General features: G+C 35.5%; 1 protein-coding gene across 1 annotated transcript in view; it reads right to left on the minus strand.

Annotated features, from left to right (window-relative positions):
• CNBD1 (cyclic nucleotide binding domain containing 1) overlaps positions 1-24,468 on the minus strand; it is a 160,214-nt gene that overhangs the window by 22,673 nt on the left and 113,073 nt on the right. The window contains exon 6 of the mRNA XM_017507690.2: positions 1,387-1,496. Coding sequence (XP_017363179.2) covers positions 1,387-1,496 — 110 coding nt within the window. The remainder of the gene's footprint in view (positions 1-1,386; positions 1,497-24,468) is intronic.

Here is a 24,468-nt window from a genome sequence, read left to right on the forward strand (position 1 = left end):
TTCAAATTAGAGAAAAATTTACTTATATATATGTTTCAGTTATATTAGAGCAATAGAAAATTCATAGGCAACTTAGGAATATCTAAGGTAATTGAAAGCATTGTCATTTAGAATCCACAAAGATGTTTGGGAAATACTGAACCAATTCCACTTTTGAAGGATCTAGGATATCATTTTGTGAGCATAGTTTCCTGTAGGGAGTTTTGTCAACTGCCATTTTTTACCTCAGCCCCGGTCACAAGGCATTCTTGTTGAACCCACCAAGAAGAAGGAAAATAAGCTGAAAAGGCCAGGACCAGAACTGATGGGATAAAATACAAGAGGAGGGACTATTCCCTGTCTTTTCTGTTTAAGTACAAAAGAAACATATGGACAATGTGTTTGACTAGAATTTTGATTCAAATAAGAGACCTTGTGGAGAAGGGCCTACAGGAGTTTCAGTATGAATGATTCTGGAGAAAATGTTGAGACTTCAAATTACCTTTGCTGGGAGGTTTGCTAGGAGTTGGTGTGCACTAAGATATATTAAAAGAGAATGTAGCCCTCAGGGTAGGAGAGTGACAAGAATTTGGAAGAGGCGAATTCCTTTACTAAGTATCCTGGAGTCAAATCCAATATAACTTGAATATGTGCACCAATAAAAATGGCAAAATTTACACTGAATATGACTAGTGCAGCAGAATTCAAGTTAGTTTACATATTTAATTGAATTTCATTGAAGACTGACCAACTAATGATTAGTTCTAACTTTTCTATCACAATAATTACGTATTGTTGCCAATTCTAGAACTTCGTAAAAATGGAATTATATAGAATGTGCTCATTTGGGTTTGGCATTTTGGCCCAACATAATGTTTGAGATCCTTAGACGTATCCATAATTATTTTTACCACTGTGTGGCACTTTATAGTATAAATATACCATAACATTTCTATACATTCAACTGTCAGTGCACATTTGGATTACTTCCAGTTTTTAGTTTGTAAGAATTCATATAGTCTTTGTGTATACATATGTTTTCACTTCTCTGGAGAAAATTTATCTAAAGTGGAATTAGGTCAATTGATTAAGTGCATCTTAGCCAATCTGATATATTTGTAATAGTGTCTGGCTATGGTTTTAATTTGCATTTCTCTGATGCATAAGAATGTAGAGCATATTTTACTGTATTCATTGGTCATTTGTATATCTTACAAATCAATATATCTTACAACTTATATTCTTATATCTTAAAACTAAACAAAATAAACACAAAAATTTCAAAAAATTAAATAGAAATTTCACAAAGTGATACAAATAAATGTCCAGTAAATACATGAGAGATGTTTAACACTCTTAATTCTTTAGATTAATTGATTACAAAGAATGCATAAGTTGAAAACTTACCACTTTATTTGACTGTAGTTTCACAAATCCTATAATACTTCTGTAAATGTTACAGCATCCAGAGTTAATATAACCCACAAAAGAAATTATATTTCCACTTTCCACTATCACTGAAAAGAAGAGAGAGAGTTCATTTCACACATTCTTGTGGTTAAGAAATTATTTTAGATATTTTAACAATAAAAGATAATGTATTTAATTCAATAACTATTAATGGTAAATTTCTTAATAGATTCCAGTTTATAGACAGTACTTACTTAACACAAGATTTAAAAAAAAAATATGCCCAGTATTTATATCTCTAACATAATACCTACAACATTGCAAACACTGACAAGAATTTGGCAGTAAAGGCATTGATGTGCTGGTAAACTGTGCAGTGGAGGAAGGAAAGAGGAATATGGAAGAAGCCTTGATATGTAGCATTTGCTGAGTTCCAAGGTTTAAATATTTCCACCATGGCTCATTTCAAATTTCTGATAGCTTAACAACAAACTTACAATATTGATAAATATTTGAAAATTGGTTCTCCAGAGCCTGTATCTTGGCCAACACTCTACTGATGACACTAGTAGATAGTAGTTAAAAGCAAGGGCTTTCAGGCCACATTGGCCCAGTTTGAACCTACTCAACTACTTCCTATGTCACCTTCGATAAATGACACAGCCCCTCCAAGCTTCAAATTTTTCATCTTTAAAACAGAAAAAATTAATTAAGAGTCCTTACTTTAAACTTGATATAATGCACATGGGCATATAAAGTACTTAGCATGTTATCTGGTATATAGTATAACACAGTAAATCATGTTATTACAATAATCAATGTTATTATTATTCTTTTAAATTTGTACAGTCACCCTAAGGCCAAGATATATTTGAAGGTGAACTCTATTATAGTTTTATAACTATCAATGTATTAAAATAAAAATCACTTGATCTACATAACATTTTAAATTATCAACATGATTTAAATACTTAATTGGCAACATATACATTAAAATTAGCATTTCAAATTATTTTCTACTTTATGAATTCTAAAACATATCAATACTTAATTCTGAAAATATTAAACACAGCAGTAGCAACCTAAATATAAAGATACATGTACAACTTTCTCATAATTTATAAAGTATATAGACTATTAAAAACAAGTTTTTTGAACACTTGAAGGTATTTCCATTTGTTTTCTAGCATAAAAGAGCATACATAAGCATGACAAAGATTATTGATATTATCAAAATAGTAAAGAAGTTAGAGCATAGCAGAGTGCTTTAAAAATTATGGTTAAAATAAGAACACAGTACCCCGTCTCTACTAAAAATACAAAAAATTAGCTGGGCATGGTGGCGCATGCCTGTAATCCCAGCTACTCGGGAGGCTGAGGCAGGGGAATTGCCTGAACCCAGGAAGCGGAGGTTGCGGTGAGCCGAGACCGCACCATTGCACTCCAGCCTGGGTAACAAGAGCGAAACTCCATCTATAAATAAATAAATAAATAAATAATAAGAACACAGTAACTATTGTTAAAAATAATTTACCACAAGCAAAAAATAAACATCATCAAAGAATGGAAAAAGTAATTCAGGATATTTTGAAGTGGGATTCAGTGATTTTTCTGGCCTGTTTATGAGGATAGTCTATCTTCTCCTCATGTAACAGTTAATTCAAAGTTTATAGTAAAAAATTAAATGGTTATTCGACTGTCGTCAATCATTTATTTTGTTTAAATAAAAATTTATGGTAATTCTTCTGTTGTCTTATGTTTTTTACAGCAGAAAATGACATTAAAATTGTCTTACCATGTAAATGATAACAAATGTGTAGAATTATGTGAAACATTTTCTCACAGATTTTTCTCTTAAAAGTAAGAGAAACTTCTCTATCAAAACATATGAGAGTAGAAACTATATACCTTCTTTTAGCCAATCAGTGAGGATATAAAGAAAAACTGAGAGGCTTCTAACAATTTGTAGAGATAAGGAAATAATGCACTTAAACATGTGCTAAAGAAGTACGTTATTTTTAACAATCAGATCTGTACTACTATAGTTCTTGAAAGTCAAGCCCTATGTAGATCACAGAGAAGCATATGTAACACCAAAGAAGCACAGGAATTTTCTTTGTGTTGAAGTAAAGCCAACATTGGAAAAGCCAAACCATTGTTGCAAAATCTATGACGCAGTTTCATTCCCTAGAAGGGGAATTGGCTAACTGAATCATTGTCTATGGCCCATGATAATCATAGAAAATGCTCATCTCAATGAAGACAATACAGCAAAACCCTTCTGACCTAGGTTAAAAGCTGGAATTTAATAACATTTAAAAATTGTATCTTCTGGAAGGGCTCAGCAGCTCACACTTGTAATCCAAGCACTTTGAGAGGCTGAGGAGGGCAGATCTCTGAGGTCACGAGTTCGTGACCAGCCTGGCCAACATGACAAAACCCCATCTCTACTAACAATACAAAAATTAGCTGGACATGGTGGTGCACATCTGTAATCTCAGCTACTCAGGATGCTGAAGCAGAATAGCTTGAATCCAGGAGGTGGAGGTTGCAGTGAGTGGAGGTCATGTCACTGCACTCCAGCCTGGGTGACAGAGCGAGACTCCGTGTCAAAAAAAAAAATGTATCTTCACACTTAAATAAGAACATTTAAATATTAATATTACTATTTGGGACTAGAAACAGACTCGTGCAGTTACTCCCCACCCTCATTGTTGTTCCTAATTTTACTCATTCAGCCTCTGATCATGTTTTCCATTTCTAAGAACTTATACTGTCAAGATAAATGTTGTTTGCATACCCTTTCTTCCTGCATTACATAGAAAATGACAAATAACATATTGTAATCTGTAGAATTATAACAGATTTTTATGTGAAAAGATTTAATCATGAACTAAATAGACCAAATTTTACTTATTATCTCAAGGTCATATTCATTTATGTTTACAAAATATAGTTGAATTTGTAGTTAAAAGTAATATTTTAAAGAGCCTTATCAAGACTCAGATCCATAAGACCAGAAAGTATTAATCACTGTGAACAGAACAAATTTGATTTTGTCATAGGGCAAATGAAAAGAAGAACATCAGTGGGATTCACAGAAATTAAACATCAGGCATTGTTCCTTTTGTTTTGTTGTTTATCATATGCCCAGAAATAGTCCCAAGTCTAATAAAACCACTTCATTCTAATTTCTTAAGTCAGCTAGAAGAAGTTATGATAAGAGGAATAATTCCCTACTGGCAATTAGAATCAGCACTGGGACAGTGAAGGTCTCATTTAAATAGAAACTAATGATTAGAGAGATTATTAAAGGGCATCCTCTTATTTTAAGATAAACCTCAGTCTCTTTGCCTAACATAGCAAAACAGGTTTGGAACAGGAATATATCTCAGGATCAACAATGCTGTGGCAACTTTGAGCATGACCTGCATTAGCTGAATGGATTCCTCTCCTTGTAAAGATAAACTACTAGAGGAAGAAAAGTATAAAATAATAGTACCAATTAATGTTATCATTGAACTTTATTTTTCCTTTTGAGAACTTTTTTTGAATATATTCTCCTTCCAAATATATATAGTTTGCTTTAAAAATGTTATGAAAGAACTTGGTTAGAAAGGGCTTTATATTTACTATTTCTTTAATGGTCCATACCAATGCAAATACCCTGTAAACATCAATACTTTACTCAATATTAAACACTGCCTCTTTATCATTAAAAATGTATATTTGTAGATAAATATGTATAGCATTTATGGCCCTATATATCAAATTCTTCAAAATAAGTGCATCTGAGAAGAAGCAAGTTTTGATTGATTTCCAATTATACAATGCCTTCTGAATTCTATGGAACATTAAGAGACATTGTTATCCTAAAGAACGAATACTAAACATAAAATATCCTTTGTATATTAAGTGCCTGTCACTTGGCATATGAAAAATAAACATACATTAATCTAATGTTACAAATGTACGATTTAGAAAACAATGATAAACAAATATGAGGAAATCTACAGAAATATGAATTTAAAAATTAAATGTTGAATATGCCTCAGAGAATAGAATTATGTCACAGAAATTATCAGAATATGGTTACTAACTGCAAAATAGGGAAAATGAAGAAGGTCAATATTTGATGTTGGAGATCTCCTCTTACTATCTATTGCTCCCAAGTTTACCCCATCCTCCCCTTCCCAGTAGGCAACATAGGACAAAGGCTAGGGCTATGGAGCCATCCATAGATCAAGAAAGAAGAGATTTTCCAGATTTGATGCCCAGCCCAATAACCAAGAAAGCTGTATATTTATCTCATCTTTCTTATCAACTTTAAATCTTTGCTCAAATCTCAAATTCTCAATGAGATCGTCATGAATACTGTATACTGTGGTTTAACCTGCTCCTTCTAGCTTTTTCTCCTTCTCTGTCTCTATCTCCAAGGTCTGTGTTGCCATCAAACTATTTTCTAAGTTACTGATTTGTTTATTGCACTTATTGTGCATTATATTTTCTAGCCATTAGGATGAAAGCTTCATCCTAATTTACCTTCATCTTTTGGTTACTCATGTATCTACATATAGCCACTCAACAAATATTTGTTGAATGAATGCATATTCTCAAGAATCTCAATATTAAACAAAGGCTTCCTTGAGCATAAAAGAAAGCTTATGGTGGCTTTCTTATGGTGGCTTAGATTTTTCTGAAGCCCTTCCCTAAGAAGCCCTACTAAAAATTCTGGATAAAATATTTAAAACCATATGAAGTGGCAGAACAGCAACAGAATTTCTCAAAAATCATGAATAAAAGGAAAGTGTACAGTTAGATCTGTCTGGGGGTTGGTAAGAAAGCCCTAAAGGCAGTAGCAAAGTATGTGTGAAAGATCAAATGTGGAAATCCTCCTACATAAGCCCCCAAAGAGCGATACTTTCAGTGGGTGAACTGGAAAAAGCTCACCTCAGAGAAAGAGTTCTTGGAGATATTTTCCTCTCTTGGTCCTGGCTCTGAATTAAATGCAAAAAGAAAAAGGTAACAAGTCTCTGAAAATTTCTCACCATAAGCTTATAATATTGGGGCTAGAATCCACACCACCTGTGAGGCAATAAAATCCTTTAACTCAACACTTATTTTCAAACCATAGTGGGTTTTAGTGACTCTAAATGCTTGGGATAAAGGAAAACAAATTCTTTCCAAACGAATCAACCTCATCCCAAGCTTCTAAGAATCTCTCTATATAATAAGATGCTATTTTAGGGAATATAAACTCTCAATGAAATATATACTGTATTATCAAATGTATTAGTATAACAGCACATAGACACTAGACTCTTAAAAAAAAACATGTCTACATACATATATATATGCAGACACACTATTATACATATTTCTGAATATATAAATATATGCTTTCTATGTGTAGCAACTATACACATACATAGAGAGATTACAATGATCAAATAACAAATATAAGACTATATTTATGGAAGAAAAAAAGACTCATAATTGGTCAATTGGATTGTAAAAAGTAACCAAATGGAAATTTTAATCAGTAAAAGTACTATAAATTGAATTAAATATTAAACAGAAATATTAAACTTGGATTCTCAAATTTTATGAAGATAATTAAGTATAACATGATTTTTTACATTATAATCAGGGCCATGAAACTGTAACACAACGAATACATTCCCATTTCAAAGAACTAGGCATTTGAATATTAGTTTATTTTAATCAAAATTTAGAAATGAAACAGTTACCTCTTTATGCAAGGTAGATATTGTCCTTAAATGGTTTTTATTTTCAGTAGTCTACAGATTTAATTACTCTGGGTATACACATCAAGATTTTTATTGATACTCTGTTGAAATCATAACTAGTTTTGGTGGAATTTGTGTTTTTGATATTCCAATTTAATTTTTATTTTCATCTTCTTTATGTTCACTTCATAAAGGGCTTGCACTTTCAATACTTTTCTTGGTTAGTTAACTTTTGAATCTCTAAAACTCTGACACTATTTTAAATAATACTTCTCATTATTTTGAACAATTAATTATTGTTTATTATATGAATTATGACTTATTGATTGCTTGAAATGAAAACTGAAGGTTTTGAGTGAAAGATTGACATTTGATCCAAAGTCAATTACATTTAAGGTGCCACAGTCAAAGTAAATGAAGACAAGTGACTCATACATGGATGGCTTCTGGCTATGCAGGAGGGATAGGGCAGCAACAAAGAATTTAAATGGCAGTACCAAATGATGGATTAGATGCTAAGCAAGTAGAAACATTAAAAGGTAAACATTTCAAGTAACATAAGAATTGTAGGCTTATCAAATTCCAAAAATATCTCTGGTTCACTAATATAACCCTTCATTTTTTTCCAGCACTATGTTGAATCTAAATACATATGGAAGGATGTATTTAAATAGATAAATGTGTATACTTCATTTCCATAAGATATTGTGTGTTAGGGAAAGTATGTTCAGCCTGACATTTGGAATCGAAATTCTTTTTTAGCTGAAGTATTTAAATGACTTTGTGTCACAGGGTTTGTTAGAATACCAAAAGAGATAATCTAGCTTAACGTGTAAGGGACAGTGGATTATGACTAGTGCAAAATGAATAGAAGGAAAATATTTTCATATTTATGTCAAAAGGAGAAGTTTCTATATATTCAGTTTTGGTAATGATATTTAGTCATACATTCTAGTTAATCATGGTAACTACGTAACTATCCAATTAATAATGATACACTGATGAGTTACTTGATCCTAACACTGCCTACTATAGTGATTGCAGTTCAATTATTTAAGCAGCATTGTTTCAGAGATGAATAAGCACTATTAATTGAACTGGTCAAAGGAAGTACATGGATGATACTATACAATGCATTCACTCGTTTGTACCAAGTATACAATATGATTAATTTATTATGTGAAATAATGACTTACTGGCTTAATTTCACAATAATTGGAATAATTTCAGAAATTAGAGAGATTGATAGACAAAACAGAATAAAAATTTAATAGAGCAGAAACCCACAAGGTGAAATGTAAGGACAGGGAAATATGAATTGTAACTGACAAATTGTTGGAGCTTAGCGTGGGCCAGCCTGAACACATAAAAACTCCAGGGAGACTCCATCATTATGATGCTCACATTTTTGGGAGTTTTTACATCCTGGAGTTCTACCACGTACTTATAGCAAATATCAGATAGTAATGACTTTGTTCTTCCAGTGTGGAGAGGGGAAGAACAATTTGAAATGCTTCAAAGCATTTCATTCACCTTAACAAGGACTTCTTTCTGGAGAAATGATTTAATTGAAGTCTAATCTGCTTGATTTGAGGGAAGAAAAATATTTAACTCTAACTGTAGCTTTCCACTTGGAGAAAACAAAATACCAAACTGCAGCCCACTTGAGGCATCTGGTCTCACGTAAAGGAAGAGAAAACTGTGAAGCATATGTGAAGTTCACAGTTCAGAGACATGGGATCACTAAAACACTGAGGTCTAAGTACAGGATTAAGATCACTTCTCCTTACCCACACACGTTACCACATTACTAAAAGTCTATTTATAGTAGTGTCTTCTTTTTTTTTTTTTTTTTTTAGACGGAGTTTCACACATGTTACCCAGGCTGGAGTGCAATGGCACGATCTCGGCTCACCGCAACCTCCGCCTCCTGGGTTCAGGCAATTCTCCTGCCTCAGCCTCCTGAGTAGCTGGGATTACAGGCATGCACCACAATGCCCAGCTAATTTTTTGTATTTTTAGTAGAGACGGGGTTTCACCATGTTGACCAGGATGGTCTCGATCTCTTGACCTCGTGATCCACCCGCCTCGGCCTCCCAAAGTGCTGGGATTACAGGCTTGAGCCACCGCGCCCGGCCTATAGTAGTGTCTTCTATCCAGTATATCATGTCAGGCTATGAAGAAAAATCACAAGACATACTAACATGACTGAAAATGTCTCCAAATGAATGTCAGAGATCAAACCACAGATCCAAGAAGCTCAGAAACAAAAATGAAAGCCAACCCACCAAACAACAACAACAGTAACAACAAAACATATCTAGGTATATACTTCAAACTAGGAAAAATTTTTTTAAAAAAAAATGAAAGAAGGCAGAGAATAAAAAATACCTTACCTATAGAGGAGAATTACCTCTGACTTCTCAGAAATCATGTATGCAAGCAGAGGTTGAAATAAAGTATTTAATGTGTTGAGGGAAAAACAAAACAAAACAAAACAAAAAAACAAGAAAAACACCAACCTTTGATCCTGTAACCTAAAAAATTAACCTTCAGAAGTGAAGAAGAAACAATTCGTTTCTCAAAAAATGGGAGAATCTGTTTCCAGCAGGCCTGCCTTGCAAGAAATATGAAAAGAAGTGTTTAGAGAAAAGGAAAATGATATAAAACAAAAACTTATATCTACATAATGGAAGGAAGAGCATCAGAGAATAGATATTTATGCTTATGTATAAGTGAAATTAATTATAACAATGATATAAAGGAAGAGAGAGAAGAAACAATTTAAGTACACCTGATATGCTAAGTGAGGATACAAAAAATAAAATTATATAAAATAAAATTGGAAGAGTCAAAGACAGTGTAGAAGACAAAAATAGAAAAACAAGGGTGACAAATAGAAAACTAATGAATACTGTGGGGGGCAAAGATAGTTGAATAGAAGCTGCAGCCATTAATGGCTCCCATCAAAAAGATACAAAGCAGCATGCAAATCTTGCAAATATTGCACCCGGCAACTGAGATATTCAGGTTCTGTCATTAGAACTGAGTACAGGTATTGATCGACTTACGACCATTCGACTTTACGACCACAATCGTTAGCCACGACTGCTCCATGTCTGGCAGCACAAACGTTGCCCAGCTGGGCATATGACAGTGTGGACCAGCTTCTGGCAGCACTACCATCTCCGTGTGTACCATTTCAACTGTTATCCCAGACTCGAGACAGCAATTTGTGTTTTGTGTTTTGGATATTTTTCATCAAACCCCTCCCAAGATGTCTACCAAGAGGAAATTGTCTTTGTCTACACCTCAGCCTGCCAAGAAGGAAAGAAAGGCCATTGATCTCAACACGAAAATGAAGGTAATTAGGCAGTACGAAGGAGGAAAGAAAGTGAATGTGATCGCACCTGATACGAAGTTATCACACTCAACTGTGTCGATGATTTTGAAAGATAAAGAAAGAATTCATGAAGCTGTGAAAGGTTCTGTACCCATGCGATCAACAGTTATAACAAAGCAACGAAGCAGGCCCATCAAAGAAATGGAGAAATTGCTACTCAGCTTACGACCAAATCATGTTACGACCAGTCTGTGGGAAGCAATCGTGGTCATAAGTTGAGCACTAGCTGTAAGTAGCTGGCACGACAAATGAAGGGGAAGAATGAGCAGTGTGGTGCAGTGGCCCATCTGAGAGCCACAAGGGGCAGGGTAGCCCCCATCCCCAGCCAAGGGAGGCAGTGAGTGAGTATGCTGCCCATCTGGAAAACTGCGCTTTTCCCACAAAAGTGTGCAACCCACAGATTGAAAAATTGCACTCAAAAGCCCACACCACCAGGGCCTTGGGTCACAACATGGAGCCACACAGATTCTCGACAGCCACTCAGCTAGAATCAGCAAAAGCCAGGGGGAGGGAACAGCCATCACGACTGCTGTGGCTACCTGCAGTCTAAGATGTCTGACCCCACCAAAATACAAACTATCATTAGAGAATGCCATAAACACCTCTGTGCAAATAAACTAGAAAATCTAGAAGAAATGGATAAATTCCTAGACACATGCACCCTCTCAAGACTAAACCAGGAGGAAATGAATCCTTGAATAGACTAATAAAACGTTCTGAAATTGAGGCAGTAATAATAACCTACCAACCAAAAACACCCTAGGATCAGATGGATTCACAGCCAAATTCTACAAGAGGTACAAAGAGGAGCTGGTACCATTCTTTCAGAAATTATTCCAAACAGTTGAAAAGGAGGGACTTGTCTCCAACCATTTTATGAGGCCAGCATCATCCTGATACCAAAATCTGGCAAAGATACAACAAAAAAAAAGAACTTCAGGCCAATATCCCTGATGAACATTGATATGAAAATCCTCAGTAAAATGCTGGCAAACCAAATCCAGCAGCACATCAAAAAGTTTATCTACTATGATCAAGTTGGCTTCATCCCTGAGATGCAAGGCTGGTTTAACATACACAAATCAATAAACATAATCCATTACATAAACATAACCAATGACAAACACCACGATTATCTCAGTAGGTACAGAAAAGGTCTTTGATAAAATTAGTAAATTTTCATTTAAAAAACTCTCAATAAACTAGGAACTGATGGAACATATCTCAAAATAATAAGAGCCATTTATGACAACTCCACAGTCAATATCATACTGAATGGGCTTTGCCTAGCTGGAAGTACTCCCTTTGAAAACCAGCACAGGACAAAGATGCACTCTCTTTCCACTCCTATTCAACGTAGTATTGGAAGTTTTATCCAGGGCAATCAGGCAGGAGAAATAAATAAAGCATATTTAAATAGGAAGAAAGAAAGTCAAATTGTCTCTGTCTGCAGATGATGTAATAGTACATTTGGAAAACCCCATTTTCTCATCCCAAAAACAACTCAAGCTGATAATCAACTTCATCAAAGTCTCAGGATACAAAATCAATGTGCAAAATGACAAGCACTCCTATACATCAACCACTGACAAGAAGAAAGTCAAATCAAGAATGAACTCCCATTCAAAATTGCTATGAAGATTATAAAATACCTAGAAATACAGCTAAAAAGGGACATGAAGGACATCTTTAAGGAGAACTGAAAACCACTGCTCAAGGAAATAAGAGAGGACACAAACAAATGGAAAAACATTCCATCCACATGGATGGGAAGAATCAAGATGGTGAAAATGGCCATACTGGCCAAAGTAATTTATATATGCAATATAATTCCCATCAAACTACCATTGACATTTTTTGAGAATTAGAAGAAACTACTTTAAAATTCATATGGAACCAAACAAGGGCCCACATAGCAAAGACAATTCTAAGGAAAAAGAACAAAACTGGAGGCATCACCTGACTTCAAACTATTCTACAAGTCTACAGTAACCAAAACAGCATGTACTGATACCAAAACAGACATACAGACCAAGAAAACAGAATAGAAACCACAGAAAAAAGATCATACATCTACAACCATCTAATCTTCGACAAACCTAACAAAAGCAATGGAGAAAGGATTCCCTATAATAAACGATGCTAGGAAAACTGGCTAGCCATATGCAGGAAACTGAAACTGGACCCCTTTCTTACACCTTATATAAAAATTAACTCAAGATAGATTAAAGACAAATGTAAAACTCCAACCCATAAAAACCCTAGAAGAAAATCTAGGCAATACCATTTAGGAAATAGGCATGAGCAAATATTTTATCATGAAATTACAAAAGCAATTATAACAAAAGCTAAAATTGACAAATGGGGTCTAATTAAACTAAAGAACTTCTTTTTGTCTTTTTCTTTTTTTGAGACAGAGTTTCCCTCTGTCCCCTAGGCTGGAGTGCAGTGATGCAATATCAGCTCACTGCAACCTCTGCCTCTGGATTCAACTAATTCTCCTACCTCAGCCTCCTGAGTAACTGGGATTACAGGTGCCTGCCATCACGCTCAGCTAATTTTTGTATTTTTAGTAGAGACAGGGTTTAACCATGTTAGCCATGTTGATCTAGAACTCCTGACCTCAAGCTATCCACCTGCCTTAGCCTTGCAAAGTGCTGGGATTACAGGTATGAGCCACCATGCCCAGATTTAAACTAAAGAGCTTGGCTCTTTAAACTAAATAGAATGGCAATTCTATTTTTAGTTCTTTGAGAAATCTCCTAATTACTTTCTTTAGGGGCTGAACTAATTTACAGTCTTTCCAACAGAATATAAATTTTACCTTTTCTCTGTAACCTCACCAGCCAACATCTGTTATTTTTTAAGAGTGGCTGTTCTGACAGGTATGAGATGGTATCTCATAACTTTCACAATATCCTTTAAGCAATATCCTTTAAGTAAAAAAAACTATTGTCAGAGTGAACATGCAACCTACAGAACTGGAGAATTGCAATCTACCTATTTGACAAAGGTCTAATATCCAGAATTTACAAGGAACTTAAACAAATTCACAAGAAAAAACAACTCTATCAAAAAGTGGGCAAAGGATATGAACAGATACTTATCAAAAGAAAACATTTATGTGGACAACAAACATGAAAACAAGCTTAACATCACTGATCAGTAGAGAAATGTAAATCAAAACCACATTGAGATACCATTTCATGCCAGTCAGAATGGCAATTATTTAAAAAGTCAAGAAACAACAGATGCTGTTGGAACACAGAGGCTGTGGAAAAAGAGAAATGCTTTTACATTGTTGGTGGAAATGTAAATTAACTTGATGATTATGGGAGACAGTATGGTGATTCCTCAAGAATCTAGAACTAGAAATACCATTTGACCCAGCAATCCCATTACTGAGTATATAACCAGAGGAATATAAATCATTCTATTATAAAGATACATGCACATGTATGTCTATTGCAGCACTATTTACAATAGCAAACACATGGGACCAACTCAAATGCCCATCAACAATGGACTGGATTAAAAAAAATGTGGTACATACACACCATGGAATACTATGCAGCTATAGAGATAAATTAGATCATGTCCTTTGCAGGGACTTGGATGAAACTGGAAGCCAGCATCCTCAGCAAGCAAGAACAGGCAACCAAACATTACATGTTTTCACTCAAAGTGGGAGTCTAAAAATTAGAACATATGGACACAGGGAGGAAAACAACACACACTTGGGCCTGTTTGTGGGGTGTGAGGGGTGAGAAACCTCAGGACAGAGAGCTAATCTAGACATCTGTAGCTAAGAGATAGTCAGAAAACCTCAAAATATTTTGAGATTTAAACAACACACTTCTAAACAACACATGGGTCAAAGATAAAATCTCAAGAGAAATTTTAAATACGTTGAACTAATTTAAAAGGAAAATAATCTAATCATGGATTTTGAGAAGCACCAAAATCCACGATTAGAGGAGAATCACAATAAGAAATCAGAAAAAGAAGAAGAAATTAATCGAAGTACAGAAAAAATAGAACTAGTAAAAAATCAGAGCCCAAATTAATAAAATTCAAACCAGATAATCAATAAAACCAAAAGCTGTTTTTCAAAAAGATCAAAAGAATTGGTAAACTTCTAGCCAGGCTAACTAAAAAAGACAGAGAGAGAGGAAACACAAATTACCAGTATGGGCAGTAAAATAGGGGACATCACTATAGATCTTATGAACACTAAAAAAATAAACAATGGAATACTATGAACAACTATGCCCACACATTTGACAACCTAGGTTAAGAACTAGATTAAAAACCTGGATTAAAACTCTCAGTAGACCTCTTCAGCTTGATAAAGAAGATCTGCAGAAACCCTACAGTTAAAATAATATTTAATGGTAAGAAACTAGGAGTATTTCTACTAAGATAAAGAACAAGGTAAGGATATCTCCTCACTACTCCTTTTAATATTATACTGAAAGTCCTAGCTAACGCAATAAAACAAGAGAAGAGAAAAAAATATATGAGTTTAGAAGGAAGAAATAACATTGTCTTTGCTGATGATATAATAATTCATGTAGAAAATCTGAAAAAATAGACAATAATTTCCTGGAACTAATAAGGGATAATATATAAGGGTTGCAGATACAAGGTTAATATACACAAGTCAATTGCTTTTCTATGTACTAGCAACAAACAAAAGGAATTTCAAATTAAACACATAATATTATTTAGTTATAAATTAGCACTCCCAACCAGTGAAATAGTTACAGATCTAATAAAATATACTTCTATATGAATAAAACTATAAAGTTCTAATAAAATATATCAAAGAAGAATTAAATAACTGGAGAGATATTACATTTCGTGAATATAAATCTTCAATATTTTAAGATGTTAGACTTTCCCAAAATAATATACAGATGCTATGCAATACCAGTTAAAATTCCCATAAGCTACATTCTAGACATTGACAAACTAATTCAAAACTGTATGTGGGGAGGCAAAAGACCTAGAATAGCCAGCATAATATTGAAGAAGAACAAAGCTGGAGGACTGACACAACCAGATGCTGCTTCACCCCTGTGTCCAACTCCCAACCAAGGCACCAGCCAACTGACCCTTCTCCCACATTTTGCCCCTATTCAGCAGGAAGTAGCCAGAAAGAAGCAACGTCCTATATCATCAAAAGGGTCAGAATGTAAGGTGTAAGGCCCATTGCCTCGTCGGGAGGTTGGACACGCCCACCTCTGCACTGGGCACCTAGCTCTGCCACAGGGCTCCCCTGGAAGGCTCCAGCTGATGCAAGGCTCCTGACCAGTTCTCCCACCAGAAAACCCGCCCCATCTCAATCCCGCTCCCCTGGAGTCAATCAGAGCACCCAGCTGTTGCTTGCTCCTCCTAGCCATAAAAACCCCATGCCCCAGGAAGTTGGTGCGACTTCCCTGGCCCCTTTCCCCGGGACCATGGAACCTTGCCCGGGAGCTAAATAAATTGGCATTTAATTTTCTTAAAAAACAAAAAACAAAAAAACTTTAAGACTTATGATAGAGCTGTAGTGATCAAGACAATGTGATATTAACAAAAGAATAGACAAACAGAACAATGCAAGCCCAGAAATAAACTCACATAAAAATAGTCAACTGATCTTTGAAAAAGAAATAAAGGCAGTAAATACTCTTTCCAAAGAATAGTGCTGAACAATTGTACATCCACATGCAAAAGAGCAAATCTAAAAAAAGATCATATACTTTTCACAAAAATGAACACTAAATTGATCACAAACATAAATGTAATAAAATAAAACTCTTAAGAGAAAACTACAAAACTCCTAGGAATAACTCCTAGGAGGTAGAAAATCTATATGGCCTTGGGTTTGGTGATGACTATACAACAACAAAAGCATGATACGTGCAAGACATAATTGGTAAGCTTCTGAATAAATAAAGAAGGAATAAAGGAATTTAAGAAAACCATTCTAATTTACAGTAGAATCAAAAAGAATAAAATATTTTTAAAAAGTTGCCAGGAAACTGAAAAACTTGCATACTGAAAATTATGAAACATTGTTACAAAAATAAAGAGGGCATAAATAAAAGACATACTATATTTATGAATTAGAAGACATCTTATTAAAATGTCCATAATACAAAGTGATCTAAAGATTTGATACAATTTGTATTAAAAACCCAAAGGCATCTTACAGATAGATAAAATACTCCTAAAACTGATATGGAATCACAAAGGACCCCAAGTAGTCAAAACAATATTGATAAAGAAGAACAAAGTTCAAGGCACCATACTTTCTGATTCAAAATGTATTACAGAACTATAGTAATCATAGCAGCATGCTACTAGCATAAAGTCCAATTAAACATAATAAAAAGCCCAGAAAGAATTCACGCATATGTTGTCAACTGCTCTTGACAAGAGTGCCAAAAATAAACAATGAGGGAAAGATAGTCTTTTCAGTAAATGACTTTAGAAAAACTGGATATCAAAAAAAGAGAACACATGGACACAGGGAGGGAACATCCCACATTAGGGAACATCACACCTGTTGGGGGGGTGGTTGGCAAGCGGAGGGAGAGCATTAGGACAAACACCTAATGCAAGCAGTGATTAAAATGATGATGGGTTGATGGGTGCAGCAAACCACCATGGCACATGCATACCTATGTAACAAACCTGCACATTCTGCATATGTATCCCAGAATTTTTTTTTCCTAAAAAAAGAAAAACTAAATACCAAAATGCAAAAAAAAAAAAAAAATTATACTGACTTTTATNAAAAAAAAAAAAAATTATACTGACTTTTATCTTACACAATACACAAAATGGATTAAAGGTCGTAATGTAAAACTTTTTTTTTTTTTTGAGATGGAGTCTCACTCTGTCACCAGGCTGGAGTGCAATCCCAGTTCACTGCAACCTCTGCCTCCCAGTTTCAAGTGATTCTCCTGCCTCAGCCTCCCAATTAGCTCAGATTACAGGCACACACCCCCATGCCCAGCTAATTTTTGTATTTTTCGTAGAGACAGGGTTTCACCATGTTGGTCAAGATGGTCTCATGACCTTATGATCTCTTGACCATATGATCTGCCCTCCTCAATGTCCCAAAGTGCTGAGATTACAGGGACGAGTCCCTTCACCCAGCCCCATAATGTAAAACTTTAAACTGCAAAACTCCTAGGAAAAAAAAAATAATTAAAAAGCCTGATTACACCGGTATTGGCAATGATTTCTTGAATACAACACCAAAAGCACAGGCAACAGAAAAGCAAAAATAGACAAATGAGATTACATCAAATTAAAAAGTATCTGTGCAGCAAAGTAAATAATTTGTAGACTATACACCTGACAAGGAATTAATATCTAAAATATATAAGGAACATCTATAACTCAACAGAAAAAATCAAATAACCCTTTTAAAAATGAGCAAATGAAGAACATCTTTATTTCTGCCTTCATTTCACTGTTTATCCAGTCAACGTTCAAGAGCCAGTTGTCCAGTTTCCAAGAAGTTGTGTAGTTCTGGGTTAGTTTCTGAATTCTGAGTTCTAATTTCATTGTACTGTGGTCTGAGAGACTGTTATGATTTCCATTCTTTTGCATTTGCTGAGGAGTGATTTACTCCCAATTATGTGGTCATTTTTAGAGTAGGTGTGATGTGGTGCTGAAAAGAACATATATTGTGTAGATTTAGGGTGGAGAGTTCTGTAAATGTCTATTAGTTTTCCTTGGTTCAGGTCTGAGTTCAAGTCCTGGATATCCCTGTTAATTTTCTGTCTGATTGATCTGTCTAATATTGACAATGCGGTGTTAAAGTCTCCCACTATTATTGTGTAGGAGTCTAAGTCTCTTTGTAGGTCATTAGGAACTTGCTTTATGTATCTGGCTGCTCCTGTGTTGGGTGCATATATATTTATGATCCTTAGCTTTTCTTGTTGCATTGATCGTTTTACCATTACGTAGTGCCTTTCTCTGTCTCTTTTGATCTTCGTTGGTTTAAAGTCTATTTTATCAGATACTAGGATTGCAACACCTGCTTTTTTTTGCTCTCCATTAGCTTGGTAAATCTTTCTCCATCCCTTTATTTCAAGCCTATGTGTACCCTTGAATGTGAGATGGGTTTCCTGAACACAGCACACCAGTGCGTTTGACTTTTTATCCAATTTGCCAGTCTGTGTATTTTGATTGGGGCATTTAGCTCATTTACGTTTAAGGTTAATATTGTTATGTATGAATTTGATCCTGTCATTTTGATGCTAGCTGGCTGCTTTGCCTGTTAGTTGATGCCATTTCTTCATTGTGTCGATGCTGTTTACCATTTGGTATGTTTTGAAGTGGTTGGTACTAATTGTTCCTTTCTATGTTTAGTGCTTCTTTCAGGAGCTCTTGTAAGGCAGGCCTGGTGGTGATGTAATCTCTGAGCAATTGCTTATTCATAAAGGATTTTATTTCTCCTTCACTTATGAAGCTCAGTTTGGCTGGATATGAAATTGTAGGTTGAAAGTTCTATTCTTTAAGAACGTTGAATATTGGCCCTCACTCTCTTCCGACTTGTAGGGTTTCTGCTGACACATCTGCTGTGAGTATGATGGGCTTCCCTTTGTGGCTAACCTGACCTTTGTCTCTGGCTGGCCTTAGCATTTTTTCCTTCATTTAAACACTGCTGAATCTGTTGATTATGTGCCTTGGGGTTGCTCTTCTTGAGGAATATCTTTGTGGTGTTCTCTGTATTTCCTGGACTTGAATATTGGCCTGCCTTGCTAGGTTGGGAAAGTTCTCCTGGATAATATACTGAAGAGTGTTTTCTAGCTTGGATTCACTCTTTCCATCACATTCAGGTACACCTATGAAACGAAGGTTAGGTCTTTTACATAGTCCCATATTCCTTGGAGGCTTGGTTAATTCCCTTTTACTCTTTTTTTCTCTATTTTTGCCTTCTCACACTATTTCATTGAGTTGATCTTCAATCTCTGATATCCTTTCTTCTGCTTGGTCGATTTGGCTATTGAAACTTGCGTACGCTTCGTGAAGTTCTTGTGTTGTCTTTTTCAGCTCCATGAATTCATTCATATTCCTCTCTAATCTGTTTATTCTCATTAGCATTTTGTCAAACCTTTTTCAGTGTTCTTAGTATCTTTGCATTGGGTTAGAACATGTTCTTTTAGCTCAGAGAAGTTTGTTATTAGCCACCTTCTGAAGTCTGTTTCTGTCAATTCATCAGACGCATTCTCATCCAGCCTTATTCTCTTGCTGGTGAGGAGTCGTGATCCCTTGGAGAAGGAGAGGTGTTCTAATTTTGAGTGTTTTCATCTTTTTGCACTGGTTTCTTCCCATCTTTTTTTTTTTACCTGCAGATTTATTTACCTGTGGTCTTTGTAGTTGGTGACTTTCAGATGGAGTATCTGAGTGGACGTCCTTTTTCTTGATGATGAAGTTATTTTTTTCTATTTCATAGATTTCCTTCTAACAGTCAGGCCCCTCTGCCTCAGGACTGCTGGAGGTCGACTCCAGGTCCTGCTTGCCTGGGGATCACCTGCAGTGAGAACGAAGACACAACATACCAGAATCTCTGGGACACATTTAAAGCAGTATCTAGAGGAAAATTTATAGCAATAAATGCCCACATGAGAAGCAAGGAAAGATATAAAATCAACACCCTATCATCAAAATTGAAAGAGCTAGAGGAGCAAGATTAAAAAAAACTCAAAAGCTAGCAGAAGACAAGAAATAACTAAAATCAGAGCAGAAATGAAGGAGATAGAAACAAAACAAAAACCCTTCAAAAAAATCAATAAATCCAGGAGCTGTTTTTTTGAAAAGATCAACAAAATAGACAGACTGCTAGCCAGATTAATAAAAAAGAAAAAAGAATCAAATAGATGCAATAAAAATGATAAATGGGATATCACCACCGATTCCACAGAAATAAAAACCACCATCAGAGATTACTACAAAGAACTCTACGCACACAAACCAGTAAGCCTGGAAGAAATGGATAAATTCCTGGACACTTGCACTCTCCAAAGCCTAAACCAGGAAGAAGTTCAAAACCCTGAATAGACAAATAACAAGGGCTGAAGTTGAGGCAGCAATTAAGAGCCTACCAACCAAAAAAAAGTCCAGGTCCAGATGGGTTCACCGACAAATCCTACCAGACATTCAAAGAGGAGCTGGTACTGCTCCTTCTGAAACTATTGCAATCAATCCAAAAAGAGGGAATCCTTCCCAAATCATTTTATGAGACCAACATCATCCTGATACCAAAACCTAGCAGAGACTCAACAAGAAAAGAAAATTTCAGGCCAATATCCATGATGAACATAGATGCAAAAATCTTCAATAAAATACTGGCAAACCAACTGCAACAGCACATCTAAAAGCTTATCCATCACGATCAAGTAGGCTTCATACCGGGGATGCAACGCTGGTTCAATATACACAAGTCTATAAACGTAATTCACCACATAAACAGAACAAAAGACAAAAACCACATGATTATCTCAATAGATGCAGAGAAAACCTTCTACGAAATTCAACAGCCTTTTATGCTGAAATTCTCAATAAATGAGGTATTGACAGAACATATCTCAAAGTAATAAAAGCGATTTAGGACAAACCCACAACCAATATTACACTGAATGGGCAAAAACTGGAAGCATTCCCTTTGAAATCTGGTACTAGACAAGGATGTCCTCTCTGACCACTCCTATTCAATATAGTATTGGAAGTTCTAGCCAGGGCAATCAGGGAAGAAAAAGAAATAAAAGTACTCAGTTAGGAAAGGAGGAAGTCAAATTGTCTCTATTTGCAGACGACATGATTATATAATTAGAAGACCCCATCTCCTTAAACTAATAAGCAACTTCAGCAAATTCTCAGGATACAAAATCAATGTGCAAAAGTCAGAAACATTCTTATACACCAATAACAGTCTTACAGAGAGCCAAACCAAGAACGAATTGCCATTTACAAATGCTACAAATAGAATAAAATACCTAGGAATGCAACTAACAGACTTTGTAAAGGACCTCTTTGAGGAGAACTACAAACCACTGCTCAAGGAAATAAGAGAGGACACAAACAGATGGAAAAACATTCCATGCTCATGGTTAGGAAGAATTATTATTGTGAAAATGGCCACACTGCCCAAAGTGATTTATAGATTCAACACTATCCCCATCAAGCTATCTATGACCCTCTTCACAGAACTGGAAAAAAACACCTTAAACTTCATATGGAACCAAAAGAGAGTCCACATAGCCAAGTCAATTCTAAGCAAAAAGAACAATGCTGGAGACATCACGCTACCTAACTTCAAATTGTACTGGAAGAGTAATCAAAACAGCCTGGTACTGATACCAACAGACATAGACCAATGGAACAGAACAGAGGCCTTGGAGGAAACGCCACACATCTACAACCTTCTGATCTTTGACAAACCTGACCAAAACAAGCAATGGGGAAAGGATTGCCTGTTTAATAAATGGTGTTGGGAAAACTGGCTAGCCATTGCAGAAAGCTGAAACTGGACCCCTTCCTGACAGATTACACTAAAATTAACTCCAGATGGATTAAAGACTTAAACATAAGACCTAACACCATAAAACCCTAGAAGAAAACCTAGGCAAAACCATTCAGACATAGGCATAGGCAAGGAATTTATGACTAAAACACCAAAAGCATTGGCAACAAAAGCCAAAATAGACAAATGGGATTTAATTAAATTCCAGAGCATCTGCATAGCAAAAGAAGCAATCATTAGAGTGAACTGGCAATCAACAGAATGGGCAAAAAATTTTTGCAACCTACCCATCTAACAAAGGACTTATACCCAGAATCTACAAAGAACTAAAACAGATTTACAAGAAAAAACAAACAAACAAACCCATTCAAAAGTGAGCAAAGGATATGAACAGACACTTTTCAAAAGTGCACAAAGGATATGAACAGACACTTTTCAAAAGAAGACATATATGAGGACAATAAAAACATGAAAATAAACTCATCATCACTGGTCATTAGAGAAATGCAAATCAAAACTACACTGAGATGCCATCTCACAACAGATAGAACGATGATTATTAAAAAATCTGGAGACAACAGATGCTGGAGAGGAGGTGAGAAATAGGAACACTTTTACACTGTTGGTGGGAGTGTAAATTAGTTCAACCATTGTGGAAGAAACTGTGGCAATTCCCCAAGGACCTAGAAATAGAAATTCCATTTGACCCAGCAATCTCAATACTGGGTACATATCCAAAGGAATATATATCATTCTATTATAAAGACACATGCACACATATGTTTACTGCAGCATTGTTTACAATAGCAAAGGCTTGGAACCAACCCAAATACCCATCGATGATAGACTGGACAGGGAAAATGTGGCACATATACACCATGGAATACTATACAATCATAAAAAACAATGAGTGCATGTCTTTTGTAGGGACATGGATGAACCAGGAAACCATCATTCTCAGCAAACTGACACAAGAACAGGAAATCAAATGTTGCATGTTCTCACTCATAGGTGGGTGTTGAACAATGAGAACACATGGACACAGGGAGTGGAGCATCACACACTGAGGTCTGGGGGAGGGGGTTAGGGGAGGGACAGTGGTGGGTAGGGACAACATGGGGAGAAATGCCAGATATAGGTGATGGGGATGGAGGCAGCAAACCACATTGCCATGTGTGTATCTTTGCAACTATCCTGCATGTTCTTCATATGTACCCCAGACCTAAAGTGCAATGATATATATGCATATATATATATATATATACACATACACATATATATTATATACATATATTTCATTATATATATACATATATATATATATTTACAAGCATATATATATAATAAAAAAATAAAAATGGGAAAATGATTTGAATAGTTATTTCTCCAAAGACATCAAAATGTAGAATGGGTATAAGAAAAGATGTTCAATATCACTAATTATTACAGAAATACAAATCAGTATCAGAAAGAGATATTGCCTTACAGGTATTGGAATGTCCACAATCAAACAAACATGCAAAAAAAAAAAAAAAAAAAAACCCACAAACCAGAAAACTACAAATTGGTGAGGACGTGGAGAAACTGAAACTCTTGCATACTGTTGGTGATAATGTGAAATGTTACAGCTATTATGGAAAGTAATATGAAGATTCTTCAAAAAATTAAAATTAGGACTATCATGGGATTCAGCAATCTTACTTCTGGACATTTATTCAAAAGAACTGAAATCAGGCTCTTAAAAAAAAGTATTTGCATTGTTATATTCATTGCAGTATTATTCACAATGGCCCTGTAGTGGAAACTAAGTGTTATTGTCTAAGTGTTAAGAATGGGTAAATAAAATGTAATTCATTTATAAATAAGATGGAATTACTTTCATATTCTGCAACATGTATGAAGCTTGAGAACCTCATTCTAAGGAAAACAAGTGAGTCAAGGAAGGATGAGTACTGCATGATTTCACTAATATGGGGTTTCTAATGTAACCATATTGATAGCAGAAAATAGAATGGTGTTTGCCAGGTGCTATGGAAAAGGTGAAATGGGAAGTTGCTGTGTAATGAAAGTAAAGTTTCAGTTATGAAAGTTGAAAATATGGGAGGATCCAAGATGGCCGTTTAGGAACAGCTCAGGATTGCAGCTCCCAGTGAAAGCGCAGAGGGTGAGTAGACGCCACGTTTTTATTGCCCACAGACTAGGAAATTCCCGGGCGGAGGAACTCCACGGTCGCCAGCGCGGCTGTTCGGCCAGCACGGCTGTGCCGGCCAGCGCCGCTGCTTTGCCCCGTGCGGCTGCTTTGTCGGCGCCCCGGAGCAGCGGTTCTCCGTACAAAATACACCAGTCTGGGTGCCCTTTTGGCTGGTGATTGGAGCCACGGGAAGTCGCCTATTTGC

This window comes from Cebus imitator, unplaced genomic scaffold, assembly GCF_001604975.1.
Source record: "Cebus imitator isolate Cc_AM_T3 unplaced genomic scaffold, Cebus_imitator-1.0 Scaffold383, whole genome shotgun sequence".
NCBI lineage: Eukaryota > Metazoa > Chordata > Mammalia > Primates > Cebidae > Cebus > Cebus imitator.